Source organism: Rhodamnia argentea, chromosome 9, assembly GCF_020921035.1.
Source record: "Rhodamnia argentea isolate NSW1041297 chromosome 9, ASM2092103v1, whole genome shotgun sequence".
Classification (NCBI taxonomy): Eukaryota; Viridiplantae; Streptophyta; class Magnoliopsida; order Myrtales; family Myrtaceae; genus Rhodamnia; species Rhodamnia argentea.
In genome coordinates, this window is record NC_063158.1 from 16642001 (window position 1) to 16664586 (window position 22586).

General features: G+C 40.3%; 1 protein-coding gene and 1 long non-coding RNA gene across 2 annotated transcripts; one reads left to right on the top strand and one right to left on the bottom strand.

Annotated features, from left to right (window-relative positions):
- Positions 1-10781: 10781 nt before the first annotated feature.
- LOC115754902 (putative HVA22-like protein g) lies at positions 10782-12465 on the bottom strand. Its single transcript, XM_030694081.2, has 6 exons — positions 12424-12465; positions 12165-12268; positions 12017-12073; positions 11844-11907; positions 11605-11730; positions 10782-10994 (listed from the first exon to the last, which is right to left on the bottom strand). The coding sequence occupies exons 1-6, from the start codon at positions 12463-12465 to the stop codon at positions 10782-10784; spliced, it is 606 nt and encodes a 201-aa protein (XP_030549941.2).
- A 609-nt stretch (positions 12466-13074) lies between these two features.
- On the top strand, positions 13075-15831 carry LOC115754877. Its single transcript, XR_007199810.1, has 5 exons — positions 13075-13186; positions 13306-13859; positions 14978-15034; positions 15121-15578; positions 15774-15831. It is a non-coding gene; the product is annotated as an uncharacterized LOC115754877 (long non-coding RNA).
- Positions 15832-22586: the final 6755 nt, after the last annotated feature.

The following is a 22586-nucleotide window of genomic DNA, read 5'->3' on the forward strand; positions in this document are numbered from 1 at the left end:
ACTAGGTATCCCTGTCCGAACGTAATCTTTACAAGCATTGTGACGTTAATGATGATTATATAACAAAATTCATTATCCTACATTAGGCATAATCATAGCTCAAATACAAAATGAGCTGCATTGCCTCGATCATCCGGGTCGAGTTTTTAACACAAGTATCTTGATCCCCCGACATGAGTGAATTATGTATTTGTATCACGTATCTAATTTTCAAAGCAATTGGTTGATAAGCAAATTACAATGTAATTAATTGTTACAAGGGGAATAGACTTGAAGGCAAGTCGTTGTAAACTTAAATGGTTGCGATTCAAATTAATGTGATCACACAAAAGTCGTGAATTTTAGTTATAATTTCTAGAAATTGACGAACAAGGAAAGGAGGAGACATGGGGGAATAAAAAGGGTGGAGTGAAATGGGTCGGCTGTGAAAATTTACAAGAGATGAAAAGTTTCAAAATTTTGCCAAGCCCCTTTTCAAGCTTCTCCTCCTCTTGTGACGTCCCGAAATTTTGACGTATATAAGATAAATGGATTCGATAGATTTTAACCACGAATTCCAACCCAGTAAATAATATTAGATTTTTGAGGATTAAGGGATAATAATTGGACAATGATTTATTCATTTTGCATGGATATTGGATTATCCCGATACGTCGATCAAAGAAAATTAAGCCCATGTAGTCAAGCCATCCCGTCGAAGTACCAAGACCCTTCATGCTTGAGCACAGCACCGACCGAACCCTAGTTGTGAAATTACCATTATGCCCTCAATCGTTGTGCCGGATGACTAATATGCCCTTATTTACCAAATTATCGAAATGCCCTTGGATATTTTGCATAAAAGACAAAAGACATTAATGTTGACTTGACCGTTGACTTGACCGTAGAACCCACCCCATTTAATTACCATCACTTCACACCATCTCTCTCCTTTCTCTCTCTTCTCTCTCCTGCCCTCACCCCCCATTTGGCCGAACTTCACACATCTCCCCTTTCATTTTTGCAACGCCACCCCACCACCACTTCGCCGCCGCCGCCACCTCCTCCTCCCTTTATCGTCGTTGGCCACCCCTTTACCTCTGCTCCACCATCGCGCCACGCCATCCCCATCGCCACCCAAGCACCGCTAAACCCTCACGACCCCTAAGCACTCGCGAGCCATTGTACACCTTCATTGCTGTCGTGCTACCCCCGAGCGCCACCACCCGCCTCCATGCTCCGCCGTCGCACCTCAAGCCACGCCGGTCCTTATCGCTGCTCACCACCATGTCGTGCCACCCGAGTCATCCACCCCTTCATTGGCAACCCACGACCCCCACCTAACCATACGAGCCATCGACCCGCGCACCCTCCTTTGCTTGCCACTTGAACCCCTAGCTGCGCCGCCGTGCTAACTCGAGCCCGGACCGAGTCAACCCGTGAGCTGCCACCTATGTAGCATGGACACCAACACGCGACACGCCGACACGACACGACACGCCAACACATTATTTCTAAAAAAATATAGTTTTTTGATACCTTCTGATACGTTGTATATTAAATATTATATATATAACTAATAAATGAAGCTAGACCATGTATTCTATGCAATGGTTGAACCACAACAAGTATTTGACTAGAAAGATTCCCATGAAAACCAATGTGCAATGTTAAGCGGAACATGAGAATAACATATAACTATACAAGTTCTTGGCTTGAGTCAAGTCGTAATGCCCAGGGGTCCCACTTGCACGATATTATCCACTTTGGGCTTTGCAACCCGCACGGTTTTGTTTCTCTGGGCACTCGGCCTAAAAAGGCCTCATGCAAGTGAATAATCCCTCAATCCATTATAAATTGGCTCAAGACTCTCTCTCTAGGCAATGTGGAACAAGGAGTACCACCTCATCTATGGGATGTTACATACTCCCCCCTCGGCGGCATAGCATCCTCCTTGTGCCCTCGGCGGCACCAGCGAGCGCTTGCTGTGGCCTCACATGTTCTACCCTCAGAGTCGACTACGATACTAATTGTAACGCCTAGGGGTCCCACTTGCACGATATTGTCCACTTTGGGCTTTGCAACCCACACGATTTTGTTTCTCTGGACACTCAGCCCAGAAAAGGCCTCATGCAAGTGAATAATCCCCCAAACCCTTATAAATTGGTCAAATACTCCCTCTCTAGGCAATGTGGGAGAAGGAGTACCACCCCTTCCATGGGATGTTACACAGGCCAACCTCGGTTCCAGTTTCAAACCAAAAAGAGACTTTGAATTTTCAAATACACCGAAAGTCCCATATTCCCATTAGCCTAAACGAGTTCTCAAAAAAAAAAAAACAAAAACAAACAAAACAAAAACAAAAAAAAGAAGATGTACAAAGTAAAAGGAATAAGATGAATGTCTAATGAGTGATGACACGTTTTAACTTTCATCATGCAATTCACGATCTAGTAAGGTTACAAAAAGAGGTCTCAAAAATCCCGAGAGCCATACGAATCAGAGGCTTAGAAAGCTTCAAATCTTTAGACACGATTCTGCTGCTTTCCGCATTTCTTACTCGGTAGAAATAAGGATGAGCCCGCACAAGAAAGAAGATAAGTTTTTTCATGGAATGATAAGACACAAGGAGTATGCACACACATGGAGAGACAGTAGGTGGGTGCATTACCCTTCTCATATTCCAAGGCTTGCAAAATCAACTTGACATGAAAAATGGCACTTATTAGTGTATTTGAAGAACCATGCCATCAAGAATAGGATCTAATTTCAACAAGAAGCCCAACAAATTGAGAAGTCTTGAAAAATTAGCAACCAAATGCTTCATATCCATAAAAAGGTAAAGGAACTCTTACTATTATATATGAGCACTATGATAGACTTTGAAGCATAGATATTTATCCTGCAATCATATGCCGTTGAAGGCAAAATATCTTGCTTCAAATTATGTGCAAGGAAAATATCAACATTAAAGCATAGCTATGAAATGATGAACAACCAGCAAATAGAAAACACAACCACAATATAAACTTTAAAGAGTAGAAGTCCAGCCCAAAAATAGTAGCTCAAGGAGAAAAAAATGCTCCGTAGAATCTCTTCTAGGGGACAAGGTTAGTTTTCATAGGAATAACATGAAAATCAAGAGCCAATGCTGACTTACCATCTAAGTTGTACCCTATGAAGAAATGATCATTCATCTACATCTACATTATCCATTCCTTCTAAAAAAAACAATAGACTCTATCTTTGGCTCATCAAGTGAAAGGCTCGCAATTTCAAGCACCCCAACATCTTCAAATGTGACAATGCATACCGCTAATATCCCACATCTTGGTCTCTCCTCCTGCATATTGTGGGCTTTTTCTTGATAGAAGACGAAGGTTGCTGTGAATGAAAACCAAATCTTCTGCATGTTTTAGAGTCATCTCATTCCTTCTTACCGAATGCACAAATGAGTACGCACGCTAATTTCTCAGCACATGATGAAGAAGAAGGTTGTGCAAGAAGCATAGGTGCACATGCACCATGATTAACCCACCAAGCCTTAGGATCCATATAATACCGATTTTGAATAGAATCAAATTCTCTAAAACCTCCATTTTTGCATGCAAAATCTACATACTCCAAATTCACCTTGTTGTGCTTATTCGAGTTGGGAAAGTATTTCTTAATGTATTTTAATCTTTCTTGATTGACCACCTTCTCCCCGTATGGAGAAACTCGAATAGGATCTTCATTGAGCCATTGATCACTATAGTACCTATAAAATAAAAGTAGAAAACCACAATAAGTAAGAAGAGTATTATATTATCATGTCAAAGAAAAGATACCAATTAATAAAGTCATAATGTCATACAATTTTTAAAACTTACCTATGATTCAAGGCATGTGCAAAGCAATGAAGTGGAGTGTTGTTCCTACTCTAACGATCCACAAGAATTGTACGAACCACCTCATAAAATGTAGACTCCTTATCTAGCCTTTTCACTTCTTTCGTATATATAGCTCTCTTCACTTAAACAATCATTAAATCTCACATGTCATAAACTAATTGAAGACATGGCTTGTCGATGTTACAAAATCAAAGCATGTCATAAATAGGAGCCGTGAAGGGAAGTGTATAATGAATTGAATCCCACCGAAAATCATCCAACACCTTATCCTTGACAAACTTAGTCCTCTCTTGATTATCATCTCGATAGATATTCCATTTATCACAAATAACCATGCTTTGAAGACCATATTTGATTAACTTAAACTTCTCAAACATCACAATCATCGAAGCAAAACGTGTATCCGCCACGGAAAGCAACTTCAAGCTAACAAACTCGTTGTATATTGCCAAACTCAAGGAATGGTTCATGATGAAATTTTTTATATGCATAACATCAACAACAATCTCTGAAATCCAACCACATTCCTCATAAACTACTTGATTATTCTCCACATTCTTCGTTGCACAAATATTCTTCAAAGCAAGATTAAAAGTATGCACTATAAAAGGCTTCTAGATAATGGATGAAAATTCTTGCTCAATGAGTTGTCCCGCGGCCTTACAATTTGAAGCATTATCTGTAATTACGTGGACCATATTTTCATACCCAATTTCATTGACAACTTCTTTCAATAAGTTAAAAATGAAATGCGTATCCTTTGTTTCTCCCGAACAATCAACCGATTTTATAAACATAGGTTCTTCATCCGACACGGCCATAAAATTAATAAGTAGCCTCCTTTGTGGATCACTCCATCCATCACTCACAATGCTCACACCCTTCTCCCTCCACATGTGTCTAATAGGTGCACACAACCTATCAACATTTGCCTTCTCCTTTTGCAACAAAGTAGTCCTTAACAAATTATATTTCGGTAGTACATACCCCATAATATGATGATTAGCAATATAAGTGAAAGCGGATTGAAAGTAAAGGTTCTTTGCTAAGTTAAATGGCAAGCCCCCTGAATAGAACATCCTAGCAATCTCACAATCTAAACTTTCTTGTTGACTCATGTTGAATGCATTTTCAATTGATGCTCCACTCCCACTCCCACTCACACTCCCACTTCCACTTCCAATCTTCCTTTTTTTGGAGTGAAAAGATGTATCCGTCCCACCACTACCACTAATTGAAAAACTAGAAGGGGGGCAAAGGTACTTTTTTAGGCCCATTACTCTTCAATCTAGATTTGACCTCTTCCTCTAATCTCTCCATCTCCAAAAGATCCTTTTTTTTTTTTAGTTTTCTACATTTTTGAATACCTTTCCTAGTTATCATCAACAAATGGGCCCTAACTCTTGTATACGAACTCTTGAAGTCTTTTTCACAAAAGTTGCATTTCCATGACAAATTTCCCCTCGCATCACCAAAACTACCTAACTTAGTAACATACCTCCACAATGGTTTATTCAAATCTTCGTCACTAGATGTAGGTGGTGGAGCAGTACTATCAATGCTTGAAGCCATTCTACAAAAAATACCAATACAAGATGTCAAGAAGTATGAATTCAACATATATAATCAGCCATCACTTATGTAGTATCGATGCAACTATGCAAGCTCAATAAAAATGAGGAGAACTGTTCGGGGAGATTAGACCCATTGGCCATTATAAGGACATGCATTAAGTTCCCTAAAACATCTACAAATTGAAAAGGACAAAAGCAAGAAGCATTATTCATGCATTATTCATGATGTTTCGCTATAACTCACTTTAGCGATGGCAGAAAATTTGCTTTTCGAATAGACAGACACTAAGTAAAGTGAAAAATGATATTTGTTGCCTTAAATCACGAGCATTGGATGAACTTTGTCTAAAAGCTGATCAAATCCTTATAAAAACAAAACCTAGATCGCAAATTCTAAACCACAATCAATCTCCTTGATCAAGTGGGGCCATCAATAAAACTAGTGAGCAAATAATCCAATTTCACTATGAGCACCGAACACCACCAAAATTGACCGACCCGGATAAAACTACTTGCGGATATAGAAAGCCAATCATCACACGAATCAACACAAAATAAAACTAAACCATCATATCTGAAGAACTAAGCCCGTCTAATCATCCATCCCTTTCATCCTAAGATTAACAGAAAAAGGGAAATGGCAAGCACAAGACTACGAGAGAAAAGAAAAGCAGCACGAGGAAAGAAAGAGACACCGAACTTGAGAAATATCTATTCTTATTCGTCGACGTACGAGAATAGAGCCGATTCGAGAGCCGATCGGAGGAATCGGTTCAACAAAACCCAGGAAGAGAACAAAATGAAAATCCAAGATCTGGGCTTTGAAGAGGACAGAAGACGATTGAGTTCAAGCCAGCAAGGGAGATAATTGAGTTCGAGCGAGTGAGGAAGATGTCGAGGGAGCAAGGGAGATGCAGAGAGAGGGAGAGTGACTCGGCGAGCGATACCTTCTGATTGTGAGAGGCGAGCAATGCCTCCTAATGCTTTTAGGGTTTGAAATGCAACTTTTAATTTGCTTTTGTTTTTTGAGGGACTAGCATGTCCGACACGCCCCACACGCGTACCAATATAGTGTCGGTTGTGCCGACCGTGTGTAAAATGGGTGTCGGGGCTGTGTTCGAGCTTATCAATGTTCGACACGTGTCCAACACTAACGTCCACACTCCCAACAAGTATCGGTGCTTCATAGGCTGCCACCCGCTGACCACCCCACCACCGCGAGTCGCCAAGCGGCCAAGATTCGCAACTCGCCCACGAGTCGCGGAATAGCCGAGAGCGGCGACCAGCATGCCCGCAAGTCGCCGTGGTCCGAGACCTTATCGTCACTACCATTGCCATTGCCGATCATTGTTTGTGAGTTAATCCATAATTTCTGATTAGGCCATTAATTACCTTTAAGGGATGAATTAGTTTAAATTAATTACGGGTTAGTTCAGTTAATTATGGTCGGGTTAAGTTAATTGATCATGGTTACGTAATTAGTTGACCATGATTAGGTTAGATTAACCATGGTTGGGTTAGAACAACCATGGTTGGTTTAATCATGGTTACTTTATATTAACCATGATTAGATTAGATTAAACATAGTTATTTTAATTTAACCATAGTTACTTGAATTAACTATAGTTACCTTATTTAATCATGATCGGAATAATCAAGCGAGGTTGAGTTAATTAATTATTGTTGGGCTAATTAACCGAGGTGGACTTAACTAATTACGGTTGGGTTAATTAATTAAGATGGACTTAATTAATTGTAATTGAGTTAATCAATTACATTTATGATAATTAATCTTGATCGGAATAATTAATTATTCTTAACTAATTATTATTGGGTGGCTATTTGGTGATTGTTCATTGCATTGATTGTATATTATAAATGGATATGAGGATTAATCACCCATAATGGAGTATCATGTTTAATGGAAAAAGTATATTCATATGACCGTGTGTGAATCTTTCATTGCATTTTTAAACATGAAAAATGGCATTAAGCCGAGTTTTGAACACGACCATGTGTGCATTGGAGTAAATGCGAAGATATAAACTAGCTTGATTGATTAGCGTGCTTATGTGGTCACATGATGGTTACCATCACCCTTGGGTACTTAGGACGAAGCTGACACCCTTGGATACTTGGGGTCGAGCACGATATGTTTGTACCGAGGGTACTTGGAACAATATGGCTTATCGGATGCCGATCGCGGCAAGTTGCGAGGAGACACTCCTTATAGGAATGTCTGATTGTCGGTCCATGCCGAGGGTACTTGGAACCACATGGCTTATCAATCGCCGTCGGTAAAGGAATGGGACGAAGTCCGGTCATGTTGGAAGAGTATCAAATGTCTAGTGTGCTGGGGTCGAGTGGCCGTTAATAAGTGGAACACATGTGATGTATTGTGCATGAAAGTTTGTGATGAGTATTTTGGTTGCGTACCTTGATTTGTGTATGGTTGAATACCATGTTGAGTATTGTATAATGGATGAACAAAGGCGGGGTAAGCTTGCATGTGGTTGATGGTTGACTGTTGAGTTGTGCTCGATCATGTGGTAGCTAGAGCGTTGTGAGAGTTGCACGCTATTGATTTGTTGTCGATATGTCCTTTATTTTTAGGCCACCCCGAGCGAATCGGTGCAATGTTTGGACTTAGCCATTAACTCATGGAGATTTTATATCTCATCCGTTGTTGTTAATTGTTTTTGAGACCCCTAACGATAGAGACTCACCCGGTTAGATTCGGGGTATCACTTGACTAGTCCGTTGATGTTATGCACCATCCGATCCTAGGGTTGGACCGCATCGGGGAGCACCATGTGACGACTTTCTAGGTCGATGAAGGATTACGGTACTTAGTACCTCATCGCTTCAAGGCCTGGTTTATCCGTCACAGGGATCTCCTCTTCGTGCCAATTTGTGGGTTTGACGGACCCCCAACTGCAACCCCGAAGATTGAAGCCCGGGATCCCATGGACATCAACACCCCGGATGGGGAAGTGGAGGACCCGGAGCCCAACCTGGAGGAGGACCCTAAGACCCTGGCTAGCTACTATCTTTGAGTGGGCGTGGTCGTGGAGACCTTTTTGTGGGAGTTGAGGAGGGTGACATTGGCCCCTCTTGTTGGAGCAGTTTGGTGGTTGTAGTGTTGACCCTACCCTAACCCGGTATCTTTTTGGTGACCGTAAGAAGCAACCCTGAAGAGTGGGCTTGTAGATTTTTTACTTCCCAAGGTTAACATATATATAAATAATCTTTTGTTGATGTTGTGATTTGATTGCCTAGTGATCTATCCCTGTCGTTTTATTTATTGTTTGGGGAAGCAGCACGTTCCGCATGCGATTAATCAAAAGATAAAATGAATGGGTCGACGACGTGCCTGTGACATCGCCATTAATGACTTGAGGCGTTTGGTAGGATTACTGCATACCCGAGGATCGGGGCGTGACATCTCTTAGAACAAAGCATGACTCTTGATTTTGAAGAGTAATCTTAACCACTAATTGAGGATTGTTATGGGCCAAAAGTTATATGAAATGGGAAAAATTGTCATGGGCCCTTGCCTGCTACCGACCGGTGAAGGCGCGGCATGTTGGAGTCCAACACCTAATATAAACGTGAGAAGGGAAGTTGATTTTTGGCCACCACATTCATTGCATGATGAAGTCGGCTAAGCAAAGAAAGAAGAAGAAAAGTAAAAAAGGAAGCAAAGTTCAAATGAACTTGGGCTTTGGCGTAAAAAAAATTACGGTAGCTTCCTTTTCACACTGAAGACGGCAATCTTTGAGGTGCCAATTTTGATGATACCCTCAAGATCTTGAGGTTTTGTAATTTATAGTATCGCATCTCATAAGAGACTTGGTTGCGTTTTCATGTAACATGAAGGGCTGTTGGATATGTGTCAAGGCAATTAAAGCCGTATGAGTTGAATTGTCTAACCCATGATCTAGAACTTGCTACACTTATGTTTGCATTGAAGATATGGAGGCACTATTTGTATGGGGAAAAATTTGAGATCTATACGGACCATAAACGTTCGAAATATTTGTTCTCTAAAAAAGAATTGAATATGAGACAAAGGCATTGGATGGAACTATTGAAGGACTATAACTGTGAAATTTTGTACTGTTCGAGAAAGGCAAACAAAGTCGCAGATGCTCTTAGTTGGAAGTCTACTCAAATGATTGCACATATGATGGTTAAAGAGTAAACGTTACTTGAGGAGGCTCGAGATTTGGAGTTCGGGTTTGATATGAATAGCCATTCAAGTGTACTAGATTGTGCAAAGGATCAAGACTCTACAGCAACCGGACTAGGAAATTTCTAAAATCTGAGAAGAGACATTAGAAGGAAAAAGGCTTGATTTTCGGGTGTCGTTGGATGGAATTCTTAGATCCATGGGCGTCTCTACATGCCTAATGATGTTGAATTGAGTAATGAAATCTTGTCAGAAGCCCACAAAAGCAATTATAGTGTTCATCCAAGAAGTACGAAAATGTATCAAAATCTTCGCCAACACTATTGGTGGAATGGCATGAAAGTTGATATTGCCAAACATGTCTCTAGATGTTTGACGTGTCAACAAGTGAACGCTGAACATTGTAAGTGTTGACACCCAATTTTGGCGATCCCGCATTTTATTTTATTTTATTTTTGTGTGAAATAGAATATGTCAAATTTTTTAATTGTGCATTTCTTTTTCTTTCTTCTCTTGTTCTATTGCAAAAAAAGAAAAAATTATTCTAAAATGCAAAATTGCAAAGCACCTCGTAGGCGTGATTCTAATCCGCGTGAGCTTGATCCACCTAGGCTTTTCTTTTCCCATGAATAGGCCATTTCTCTTTTCTACTAGGCCCATGTGGATTAGCCCAACTAGGCTTCTTGTGCTTCAAGTGTGACTCATCTTTCCCCCACAGCCCATCATCCTTATTTTTCTCCTCGGCCCATCCCTCAATTGTTTTTTATCAACCCACATTTCTCCCTCCACTCCCCTTTTCCTGGCGCGCACACACGTGACTTTCATTTCTACCGCACACTACATATGGTTGGTCACCAACCCACGTCTCCATCAACCGGATTTTACGCTCGTCCACGCAAGCAACCTGGATTCGGATCCCCCGCCATAGAGGGTTAATGACATGGGTGACATAGAACAAAATCCAACCGTCCGTTTGAATCCGAAGGCCGAGATTCATTCACGTCATCCGAAGAGGGGAGCTCAAATTTTGGGTGCGTGAAACCAGCGTTTCTAAATAAAAAATTAAAAAAATCTACTTTTCTCTCTCCTCAAATCTTACATATCGACACTCTCCCTCCTCCTCCGTTCGCTTTTACCTCTCTATCAAACTTCCTCCATCCTCCTCCTTTTGCTCCGGTGACGCTCCTTTTCAACGCCGGCATCCGCGAAACTCTCAAATTTCCTCCATCGTCCTCCTCCTTTTGCTCCGGTGGCGCTCCTCTTCGACACCAGCATCCGCGAAACCGCCGTCGACTTTCCCGACACCAAATCCAGAGGCGCATCGGTGGCTTCGAAGCCGAGCACATATCCATCTCTCTAAAAAAGATTACGACTCCATGCGCATCGGTGGATTCGAACCCGAGCACATATCCATCTCTCTCTTCGCCGATTACAACTCCGTGTGGATCTCCTCGATTACGGGTTGGTGCTCGATTGATCTCCGCTTCTCTTCTTCAGATTTGGCTTCTATGATTCGGCATTCTTGAGAAGTTTTTAGGATTTTTTGGTTTAACTCATGTTGGTGAGTCTGGGACTTTTCTCTGCATCTAAATGTCTGCCGAACTCAAGGCTGGATTTTCGAGGATTGGCGCGGATGAGCCGTAGAAGCACCCGATTGGTGCGGTCTTTGTTGTTTTCCTTGGTGAAGAACAGAGAGGAGGAAAAAAATTATCTGTCTTGTTTTGAGTCTTTAGTTGAATTATCGTGCACTTTTTTTTTAGAGGCCTTTTATCATCGTTCTTATGAGGCGATTTTCGTTGTTGTGGTTATTTTGATTCATTCGGAAAGAAGGAAAAAAAAAAGATACTTCTATGGCGGTGTATTATAAATTTAAGAGTGCAAGATATTTCGATTCAATTCCTATGGACGATCCATTTATATCGGTTGGTGTTTTGAAAGAAAAATTTATCTAACCGTAGCTCATTACCTTTTGCCACATCGAAACCGGGTAATCCCCCGCCATCACCTTCAGCTCCAGCAAGTTACGGTCAATGACCTTCTCATGGATGGCCAAGTATGGCCGAAAGAAGTAGTTGTAGATGTCTTGTGTGCCCTGGAAATTTCAAACATGATTGAAGGGGGGCAAAAAGATCATGAACTCGAAAAGAAGTTCTCAAATTCTGCATTGGATGAGACATGAAGTAGACATAAATCCTCAATGCATACCTTTGTCTGGGGATGCCATAAATAGATGAAGAAAGCGAACTTCGCTTCGCCGTACAATGGTAACCTTCAAGAAAAAGCAATAATCAAAAGATTTCAAAGCATGGATAGCAAGAAAATCTCTTACTCTAGGTTCTTGAAGTTAATTCTTCTGCTGTGTTGAATTGAAACTATACCATGATATGAATGCATCACCAAGTCTCTCGCAGACCGAAAGAAAAGCTACTAAAATCCTGCAAAAAATGATTGGAAGAGAACGCATTCAAGTCTTATTTCCAACAATATCATTGAATTGTATGAGGATCGAGAAGTATAATCCCCGACCGATGCTGGCACCGGAAGAGAAGTTGTTGGGCCTCCAGTTCGTTGTTCTCGATGGTTTTAAAACGGTTGTAAGCGGGATATTTACTTGGAATTGTAAATATCACCTAATTTGATATTTGAACGAAAAAGAGCTCTATGGAGAAGCTGAATTATAGAAACCAAATGCTAAATCAGCGGCTTAGAAACCAAATGCAGTGTATTTGAGATGTCTTTAAGGCAATGTATTTTTGGATGTTCAATATACATGTGGGTTATTTACTTGGAATTGGAATTGTAGGTCTACATCATCATTGTAGGCCATATCCTCATAGTTTTCTTGTTTTTTCTTGATGCGATAGTCTCTACTATTGGTGGGTTAAAAGTTGGGGTGACTGCAATTGGGGCAAGTAATATAATGTTTAGTGATTAGTATTTCTTACTTATATGCTCCTCTTAAAACAAATTTTCTTTTGGTGAAAAGAAGACGTTTCATCTTTTTCTTTGTTTTGTTTTTATGTTAGTTTGTTTGAGAGAAGCATTTTAAGAATCCTCTCAGTAGTTGTTCGTTAAAATGTAAAAAATTATAACTCCCTACCTCGGACAATGTCTTGGTAGAATGCACCTTAGGGGTAGGCCTTCATTTCTTTTGATATATATAAATGACAATTGTAAATGGAAGTTTAGCATGATAATGAATAATATATTTTTTCCCCTTTCTAAGCATTACAGCCTTTTCCCGAGATTAGATCGGGATACCTATAGTAGTGATGCTTTTAATGAGAAGTGATGCTTTTCTCAAACAGCTTATTGGTTGGAATTTGTCTCTTGTGCTTTTCTCTCTCATTCTAGCAGCTTTGATAAATTAACTTCTAATGATAAGTGACGTTTTTCTTAGTTTGAAGATAAAGCGCCTTCGGACAACGGCATCGAGAGACTCCCTCTCAAATGGATAAGGAGGGAGCAGTAACTACCATGCTTAGTACTAGCAATGAAATTATCCCTCAAATGGAGACTCCCTCTCAAATGGATGATGATGGCACAAGGTAAGTAATGTCTTCATGAAAGTATGTTAGTTTTTCTTTTGTTTTATTGTTTGTTATTCAAGTTTATCGTCTAATGATGTCACTTTGTCCACTATGTTTTTGTGTGATTTTATCGCCAGTAATGACTGGACTCCACAAATGGGTATGAAATTTAATGATGTAGATGAGGCATGGGAGTTTTGGAAGATGTATGCATTAAAAATTGGTTTTGGTGTACGTGGGAGAGTTACTAACAAAGGGAAGGATGGTTCCATAACTTCTACACGTTTTTGTTGCGCAAAAGAAGGACATCGACAAAAAGATATACGGTCGGAATTAGTAAAAAGCCTAGGCCCGAAACGAGGATGGACTGCCATGCCCGAATGGGAATCAAATTAGTTTGAGAGAGTGGTAAATATTTTGTGTATGATTTTGAGCCAATGCATTCCCATTCACTCCACTTTGCAGAGTGTACTCACTTGATATGGTCACATAGGAAAATAAGCGACGTCCAAGCTCAGCAAATTATGTTGGTCGACAATGCGGGCCTCACACAAAGACAGCAGCATGACTTGTCTAGTGTACGATCTGGGGGAAGAGAAAATGTTGGTTACACGAGGGTTGATGTGAAAAACTATCTTCGCACTAAACGAGGGAGAGGCATGGAGTTTGGAGACGCAGGATGTTTATTGAAGTACTTCAGAAACGACAAATCTTAAACACATCTTTCTTTCATGCTGTTCAGCTTGATAGTAATGAGCAAATAACAAACATATTTTGGGCGGATTCTAGAATGGTTATTGATTATGCCCTTTTTGGTGATGTTGTAACCTTTGACACAACACTTTCCACCAACAAAGAGTATAGGCCACTCGGTGTATTTATTGGATTCAATCACCATAGAGAGCTTGTGATTTTTGGGGCTGCACTTTTATATGATGAAACCGCAGATTCATTCAAATGGCTTTTCGAGACATTCTTGGGGGCACACAAAAAATAGGAGGCCCGCAACAATTTTTACCGATCAAGATGCAGCAATGTCGAAGGCATTAGAAGAGGTGATTCCCGAGACAAGACATGGATTGTGTACATGGCATCTAATGCAAAATGCTATGAAAAATGTTGGTCACTTAATGAGGAATGGATCTAATTTTTTGACTGATTTAAAGAAGCTTGTGTATGAATATGTAGAAGTGAAAAAATTTGAAGAGGCTTGGGACTCATTACTTTCAACATATGAAGCTACCGATAATTCTTGGCTCCAAAATCTGTATAGGTTGAAAGAGAAGTGGGCTAGATGTTATATGAAATTTACGGTGACCTTGGGGATACGTAGTACACAATTGAGTGAGAGTTTGAATGGAGATTTGAAGGATTATCTTCCATGTAATGTATTCTAAATGGATTTTTCAAGAGATTTGATAAGGTGTGAGTGCTAAGCGGTACAAAGAGTTACAGGCTGAGTTTAATGCTAGAGAGAAATTGCCCATGATTTTATGTCGGACATCACCTATGTTGCAGCAAGCAAGCAAGGTCTATACACCTTCAATGTTTGAAAATTTTCAGACATAATGGATGAAAACTTTATCCCTGGTTATCAAGGAACGTAATGAGATGGGTATTTTGCGGGAATATGTTGTTGGTTCATTTGGTACAAATGATCCGCAGTATAAGGTCACGGGCGGCCCAAGCAATGAAGTGGTAAATTGTGCTTGTAATCATTTTGAGACTGTTGGGATATTATGTTGCCATGTGTTGAAGGTGCTTGATAACTTGGACATAAAGTTAATTCCTAGTGCTTACCTTTTGAAGAGATGGACACGTGAAGCAAGAGATGGAATACTCGAGAAGCATGGTTTAGATACTCGGGTATAAATTATCGTTATATTCTTTTTTACTCAATTTAGTATTCTAATTTATTGGTAACTTCTAAAAATTTCTATATATTTGTTTAGGGGAATGGTGACATGGATGTTACTTATAGATATAGAGAGGTGTGTCTCGAGTTTGTGAAGATAGCAGTCAAGGGTTCACAAACTACTCGGAGATATGAATTTATCAAGAAGATGATCTTGACCATTAACAAATCTCTCGATGAAATGCCACTTGGAGGTGAGTCTTAGAGAAATTTAACAGGCTTAAGTGAAGATACAAGTCTCATTGCAAAATGTACGGGCCTCAAGAAGAAAGATGGACGCAAAGGAGGACAGCGACATAAGAGCTGTCTAGAGAAGAATAAAAGAAAAGGAAAGAAGCAAGGAGACACACCTCAAGCTTCTTCGCAAGCTTCTTGTGCACCTCAAGTTCTTGGAAGTTACTATAACTCTCCGGGTTTTTATAGTAATCTACTCAGTACGTTTGAGGCACCACGAGACTTCAATATGCCTTCCATGATAACATCGCTTGGTGACGGGTAATGCACTATTCTATTTGCAATAAGTTATGTTCATCTTATTATGTTCATTTTATCATGCATGCTAATTTCTGATTTGTTATGTCTATTTGCGAAAGTTTTGGATTTGTTGTTTGCATTAATGGTTTTCACTTTGTAAGGGGCAGATTTTTTCATATTTACTAACACTCATGACATTTCATTGTGGTTGTTTAGGCTTACGAGCCTGGTTATGCGATCCCACCAGCTCCCCCCGAACTTAGAACATACAGCCCCATCCGAAGTTCATCTATTTCAAAAAGATGCTCCGATTTCGGGTATTGTTGTTTGTCCCGTAGAGAGTTCATTTACTTCGTAGATTCTAAGGAATGTTTGATGTCATATTATCATACCTTGCTAGAGAGGTTTCTTCCTAAAGTTTTGAGGGAAACGAAACTAAAAAATCTTCATTAGTTCAAAGTAACTTGGTTATTACTGCATAATGTTTTATTGGAGAAGTTGGCTGTAGCGGTACTCTTGGCATTGGCTTGCAAATAAATTGTTAATGCTTGAAAAAGATGTTTTCTATGTTGCTAGGTGATTTGAGGGCTAGTGCTATTACATTCCTTCCTTGGATGTCTTATACCTTTTATTTGCAAATCTCCAGGAGAATTTTTCAAAGGCGGATACATCTTTACAAGCTGGGTTATTTTTTCCTTAAGAATCATAAGGGACATGCTAGTTTTTCTTGTTTAGGTTTGGTGGTTGGAAGATGCTGAAATTTGTAAGAATGGGTATCTCTATGACTGCATAACTATTCAATTAACTGAAGCGAAAGGCTTCTTTCTCTTCATCATTTTTGTTCATCATTATTTGTCTTCAGTAAACTTCCATTGCATGTTTTACGGAATATGCTCTTCCTTTTGGAGGAAATTCTTTGATGCACGTATAAAACACACTTCCATTTAAAATGAGGTAAAGCTACTTCAATTTTGTTCGTACTTGAAGTCATTTCTGAAGTCTATTAATATGTTTGTTCTTACTTGATATCACTCAATCTGGTGATCGCTGGAAAATGATTTAAAAAACAGATACTCTTTCGAAAATCTTTTTACAAAAATGTGATTTTCTTTTCCATATTAGTAGAAGGTGGGAAGTATGTTCATCATCTTGTTTCTCTAATTATGTAGGTTATGAAATTTGGAAATGAGAATCAAATAAATTTTATTACTTCGGAGGATCGTGGATCATTTGCTGCAGCTTTGGTTGAAGCATAGATTGAGGTTTTCAACTCTTTGATTGATGAATGTAGAGAGGCTGTCAAAATGGGAAACATTGATCTGAAGCTTGGTTTTGTGGTAGTCTTCCCCCAACCACATCCTTCCCTCCTGTTGATCCGAAGCTTTTCAACTCTTCTAATGTTTTAAGTTGTGTATTGTTACTTCCTAATGTTCGTCGTTTATATAATTTGTACATGACCTCAGTTTTTTATTCATGTTTCGCACTTTTCTAATGCGAAGCCCTTTTTAGCGTAGAATGGGAAACATTTTTTTTTTCATAAAAGAAAAGTAAAAAAAAATGGAAAGGGGGACATGAAAAGGAAAAGTAAAAAAAAAAAGGTAATCCGCTTTGTGCAAACTCACGTCGTTTATATAATTTGTATCTGACCTCGGTTTTCCATTCATGTTTCGCACTTTTCTAATGCGAAGCCCTTTTTAGCGTAGAATGGGAAACTTTCTTTTTTCATAAAAGAAAAGTAAAAAAAAAATGGAAAGGGGGACATGACAAAGAAAAGTAAAAAAAAAGGTAATCCGCTTTGTGCAAACTCACGTCGTTTAAATAATTTGTATTTGACCTCGGTTTTCATTCATGTTTCGCACTTTTCTAATGTGAAGCCCTTTTTAGCGTAGAATGGGAAACTTTCTTTTTTCATAAAAGAAAAGTACAAAAAATAAATTGAAAGGGGGACATGAAAAAGAAAAGTAAAAAAAAAGGTAATCCGCTTTGTGCAAACTCACATCGTTTATATAATTTGTATATGACCTCGGTTTTTCATTCATGTTTCGCACTTTTCTAATGCGAAGCCCTTTTTAGCATAGCATGGGAAACTTTTTTTTTTCATAAAAGAAAAGTAAAAAAAAAATCCAAAGGGGGACATGAAAAAGAAAAGTAAAAAAAAAAAGGTAATCCGCTTTGTGCAAACTCACGTCGTTTATATAATTTGTACTTGACCTCGGTTTTTCATTCATGTTTGGCACTTTTCTAATGTGAAGCCCTTTTTAGTGTAGAATCGAAAACTTTTTTTTTTCATAAAAGAAAAGAAAAAAAAATCTAAAAGGGGTACATGAAAAGGAAAAGTAAAATTCATTTTCATCAATGAGGAAAGAAGATTTACATATATATGTTTCAAAGAAAGAAATGCTGATTGGGTGACGAAGTAATGTCCATGATAGAGTGGAGGAAAGGAAAGGACTATGAGACTCCTCATGCCTATCCTCCTTTCAAGATGTCATTCCGCACTAGTCTAAATATCTCTCACAACGGGAGGTGGTTATTGTGTTCCTCACACAACCTTCATTAACCAACCCCGACTGTTCTAAAGCACAAAAAAAAGCATTAAGAGCTTATAAGGCGTATGCAAACAATTCTCAACAGTAAAAACATGAAAACCTGTCTACGACTTAGAGGGAAAAACTTCAACAAGGGTAGGTTGTATTAAGAAAAAAAACACTAAGTCATTCCGTGCCCCGCAAAAAAAAAAAACACAAACAATTCTCAGTAGCAAAAACATGAAAACCTATCTACGACATTACCAGTCATCCTTTTGTATGAGCGTATAAGCCGTGTGCAAAGAATCTTTAACAGAGAAAGGACCAAATATAAAAGGTAGTCTCATTTACTTAGTAACATTCATTAAGAAGCTCTAAATCTCCAGAAACAAGGTAGCATGTACTTTTGAGTGATTACAAAGGCATAAATGCAGATACTAACATCTTTTTCACGTCCTATAAGTTCAAGCTACATCTTCCACAAAACAATAATGCAAGAAGCATTTCTAATCGATGTTAACATTCCCGAAGCCACTAATCATATCTCGGAAGTTGTCGGTCACCTCCCTTGCATTCTGTAGCTCCCGTACAGTCAATCGAAGCGAACCTTGGGTATGTTCCAATTCTTGTATAGTCAATCGATGCGAACATTGGCTATGTTCCAGCTCCCTTTGGGTTTGTTCCAGCTCAAATCGGGTTTGTTCCAACTCCATTTCTAGATCTCTAATTATACGGCTACAACCACTGGAACAATCATAGTCCCGATTAGACATAACAAGAAACCATATAATTGTTTTATCCCTAAACCATTGAAAAATTAAAGTGTCTTATTACAAGAGTAAGGAACTAACATACCTGCTTCACATGTTCATTATTGGGACGAAATCGTGTAGGTAAATGAATTGTCGTTGGCAACTCCTTCATATTGAAAAATTTCAAGTACGCCTGTTTTGCGGCTTCCCAATTGTTATATCCTTTGTAATTAGCATTACTAAAACCACTTACTTGAACTTCAATTTGAGGCCAATTATCGTATATGCCAATATTACGGCCATTGAAAACAACATAGTATTCCTTCGGCATTTCAACAAACCTAAAATAGCATAGAGAAGTGACATACAACACCAAGGGGCATTAGCATTCAATTTACAAAGCATTCTTGTGAAGATCAAAGTAATCACCTTGATGAGAAACCTAAAAAATTATCCACTGAACAAAATCAAGTGAGATTAGCAAGCTCGTTGAACCATATGAGAAGTTACGGAACCAACAAAATCCGACAACCAATAGATGAAGCAACAAATTTTCTAATGATTAGCAATCAATCAAGCTTTGAACTTCTAAATCGGAGCATATGCATTCCTAAAAGTATCAAAGTGCAACAGAGAGAATATATATGGATAAGGCCCTCCTCCATCATCAACTCCATTCCACACGTGTTTATATACGAGTATGTGAAGGTGATCTCGAATTCAAAAAATAACTCCTTGCAGGGAATAAAATATGCAGGATGGAAAAGAAACATCAATGGAGCCAATCTTAAGTTACCTAAACGCTGGCCAACTACAAAAGACAACATTGTAAATACACAACAAAGAATTACCTCGACGAATGCTTCTTGTCGGCCTTAGTTTGTGCAGTGTGCTCGTGAGCCCGTAGTTTTGCAACTAACTCGGTTGCATCGTTTGCAGCATTAACGGCAAGCACCTTCAGCAGAAAAATAATTTAATGAAACAAGGAAGATAATTTACAAAGTCTGGGCAAATAGGATGCAATGCTCCATTAAGCCCAAACAAAAATCAAATTAAAGTTTGAAAAACATCAATGCATGTTAATCCGGACCCTTGGTATAATTAATAATGACTTGGTAAATTCTGCAATAGCTAACTGTTCACGGGATCCTAGCGTCGTTGCTACATACTCCAAGTAGACAGACAACGCAGCCTCAACTACACCACCACCCGCCACCACCTGTAATAGTGTCATGTCATGGAATGGAGTTGATGGTGGTATTGCTTCCCGAAGTTTGCACTTAAATTGCTTGCTAAGATAAGCATGAATGTTTCAAAAACTTCTCCCTGGAGCTCTTTTCCGCTCAAATATCAAAGTAGGTGATATTGACTATGGAGAAAGTACCCTCCTCCTCCCTCACCCAACCTTAACTAATCATCAGGTCAGCCTCTAAAAGCTTCTCCAGAGAGCTCAATTTCCCCTCAAATGTCAAATTAGGTGATGTTAATCATGGAGAATGTACCCTACTCCTCCTTCCTCAACACCCCCTCCCTCCCAAGAAAAAAAAAAATCACAACATGCAAATCACTTGCTAGCACTCACAACACAAACACTACCAGGGTTCATTTGACAAAAAGACTCGGGATCAGCAGGTATTACTACCTCAGGCCAAAACCCAGGCCCTAACACTATGAATACCTCACTCACAATCATTTCAGCCTCGACAAGTTCAGCATAAACATCACCAATATTAGACTCAAAAGGCCACACAAACAGCTCCCCACTAGACAGCTCTCTCCAAACTTGATAGCCTTAATTGTTAAAAAATTTTAATTGATTCATGAAGCAAGAAACCCACATTCATTAGTTTGAGCATTAGTTACCACGAGTCGAAATCGGTGCCCCCGCCCAAGTGCTTTGGTTCGAAAATTTTTTCTTTCAAAATACCAATTGATATAAATAGACCGTCCATAGGAATTGAATCGAAATCTCTTGCACTCTTAAATTTATAATACACCGCCATAGAAGTATCTTTTTTTTTCCTTCTTTCTGAATGAATCAAAATAAGCACAAGAACGAAAATCGCCTCGTAAGAACGATGATAAAAGGCCTCTAAAAAAACAGGGCTTGATAATTCAACTAAAGATTCAAAACGGTACAGATTCTAACAACACTCAATACTTTTTTTCCTCCTCTCTGTTCTTCACCAAGGAAAACAACAAAGACCGCACCAATCGGGTGCTTCTACAACTCATCCGCGCCAATCCTCGAAAATCCAGCCTAGAGTTTGGCGGACATTTAGATGCAAAGCAAAGCAAAGTCCCAGACTCACCAACATGAGTTAAACCGAAAAACCCTAAAAACTTCTCAAGAATGCCAAATCATAGAAACTAAATCCGAAGAAGAGAAGCGGAGATCGATCGAGCACCAACCCGTAATTGAGGAGATGCGCACGTAGTCGTAATCTTTTTTAGAGAGATGGATATGTGCTCGGCTTCGAAGCCACTAACGCGTCTCTGGATTTGGTGTCGGGAAAGTCGACGGCGGTTCCGCAAATGCTAGCATCGAAGAGGAGCGCCACCGAAGCAAAAGGAGGAGGACGATGGAGGAAATTTGACGGTTCCGCGGATGCCGGCGTCGAAGAGGAGCATCACCGGAGCAAAAGGAGGAGGATGGAGGAAGTTTGAGAGAGAGGTAAAAGCGAACGGAGGAGGAGGGAGAGTGTCGATCCGTAAGATTTGAGGAGAGAGAAAAGTAGATTTTTTAATTTTTTTTATTTAGAAACGCTGGTTTCGCGCGCCCAAAATTGAGCTCCCCTCTTCAAATGATGTGGACGAATCTCGGTCTTCGGATTCAAACGAACGGCCGGATTTTGTTCTATGTCACCCCCGCCATTAACCTTCTATGGAAGGGGATCCGAATCCCTTCTCCCGCAGCTCACCAGCCCATTCGCATTAGCCCACACGACAGCCAAAAAAAAAAACGTGGAACAGCTTCCCGGTGCTATTCACCATCTTCTTCGCGCGGCGCTTCTGCCTTTCTGCGACACCGACGGCGGTCCTGCCCTACCGACGCCAGCAACCTTTGCTCGCCCCGCCGCCGTGCCGTCGGGGTTCGTTCGCCGCACGGCCGTCGGATCACACTCCGCCGGATCTCCCGAGTGCAAGGCGGTTCGTTTCACCGAGTGCCAAGACCACGATGTCGAGATCCGCCCATCATGCCACCGCCTCCGTTCAAGCTCGCGTTGCCTTAGTCCGGCCCACGTCGCCTCGGGTTACACTCGCATCAACTAAGCCTGTGCTCGAGTTGCCTCCGCGCCCACGTCGCCGTTGTGCAGCCTAGGTTCGTTCACTATACCTCCGCCTATCGACGCCACCTGTCCTTGCTCGATTCGCCACTGCATCGCCTGGATTCGCTCATCACATCGCCGTTAAGTCTCGCCCGCCGGACCTCCCGGACGTTAACCGGTCCCGTTCGAGCTAGTGGGATCATCTGTTGACATTTGCGTCGCCTCCGCCCGAGCTCGCCTCGCCTCCGTTCACCCTTGCATAGCCTCAACCCGAGGTCGAGTCACTTCTACACCCGTTAGGACTCGCTCATCGTAGTGTCGCTAGGTCACGCTCCGCATGACCCTCTTGCCACAAAAAGAAACAAACGCCACAAAACAGCGACACCGAGATCAACCTTCAACGCCACTGTGTCATCGTCCTCCAATCCCGTGGCTGCCCCGAGGCCGATGCTTCGAACGGGCAAAAAGCAACCTAATGTG

What these genes read in the sequence shown, in the direction of transcription:
- LOC115754902 (XM_030694081.2), bottom strand. Translation starts at nt 12,465, where the DNA reads ATGGCCTACAATGATGATGTAGACCTACAATTCCAATTCCAA. An exon ending in CTCTTCCGGTGCCAGCATCG is followed by an intron (nt 12,074 to 12,164) that starts GTCGGGGATTAT and finishes CATTTTTTGCAG; the next exon opens with GATTTTAGTAGCTTTTCTTT. An exon ending in TATGGCATCCCCAGACAAAG is followed by an intron (nt 11,731 to 11,843) that starts GTATGCATTGAG and finishes TGAAATTTCCAG; the next exon opens with GGCACACAAGACATCTACAA.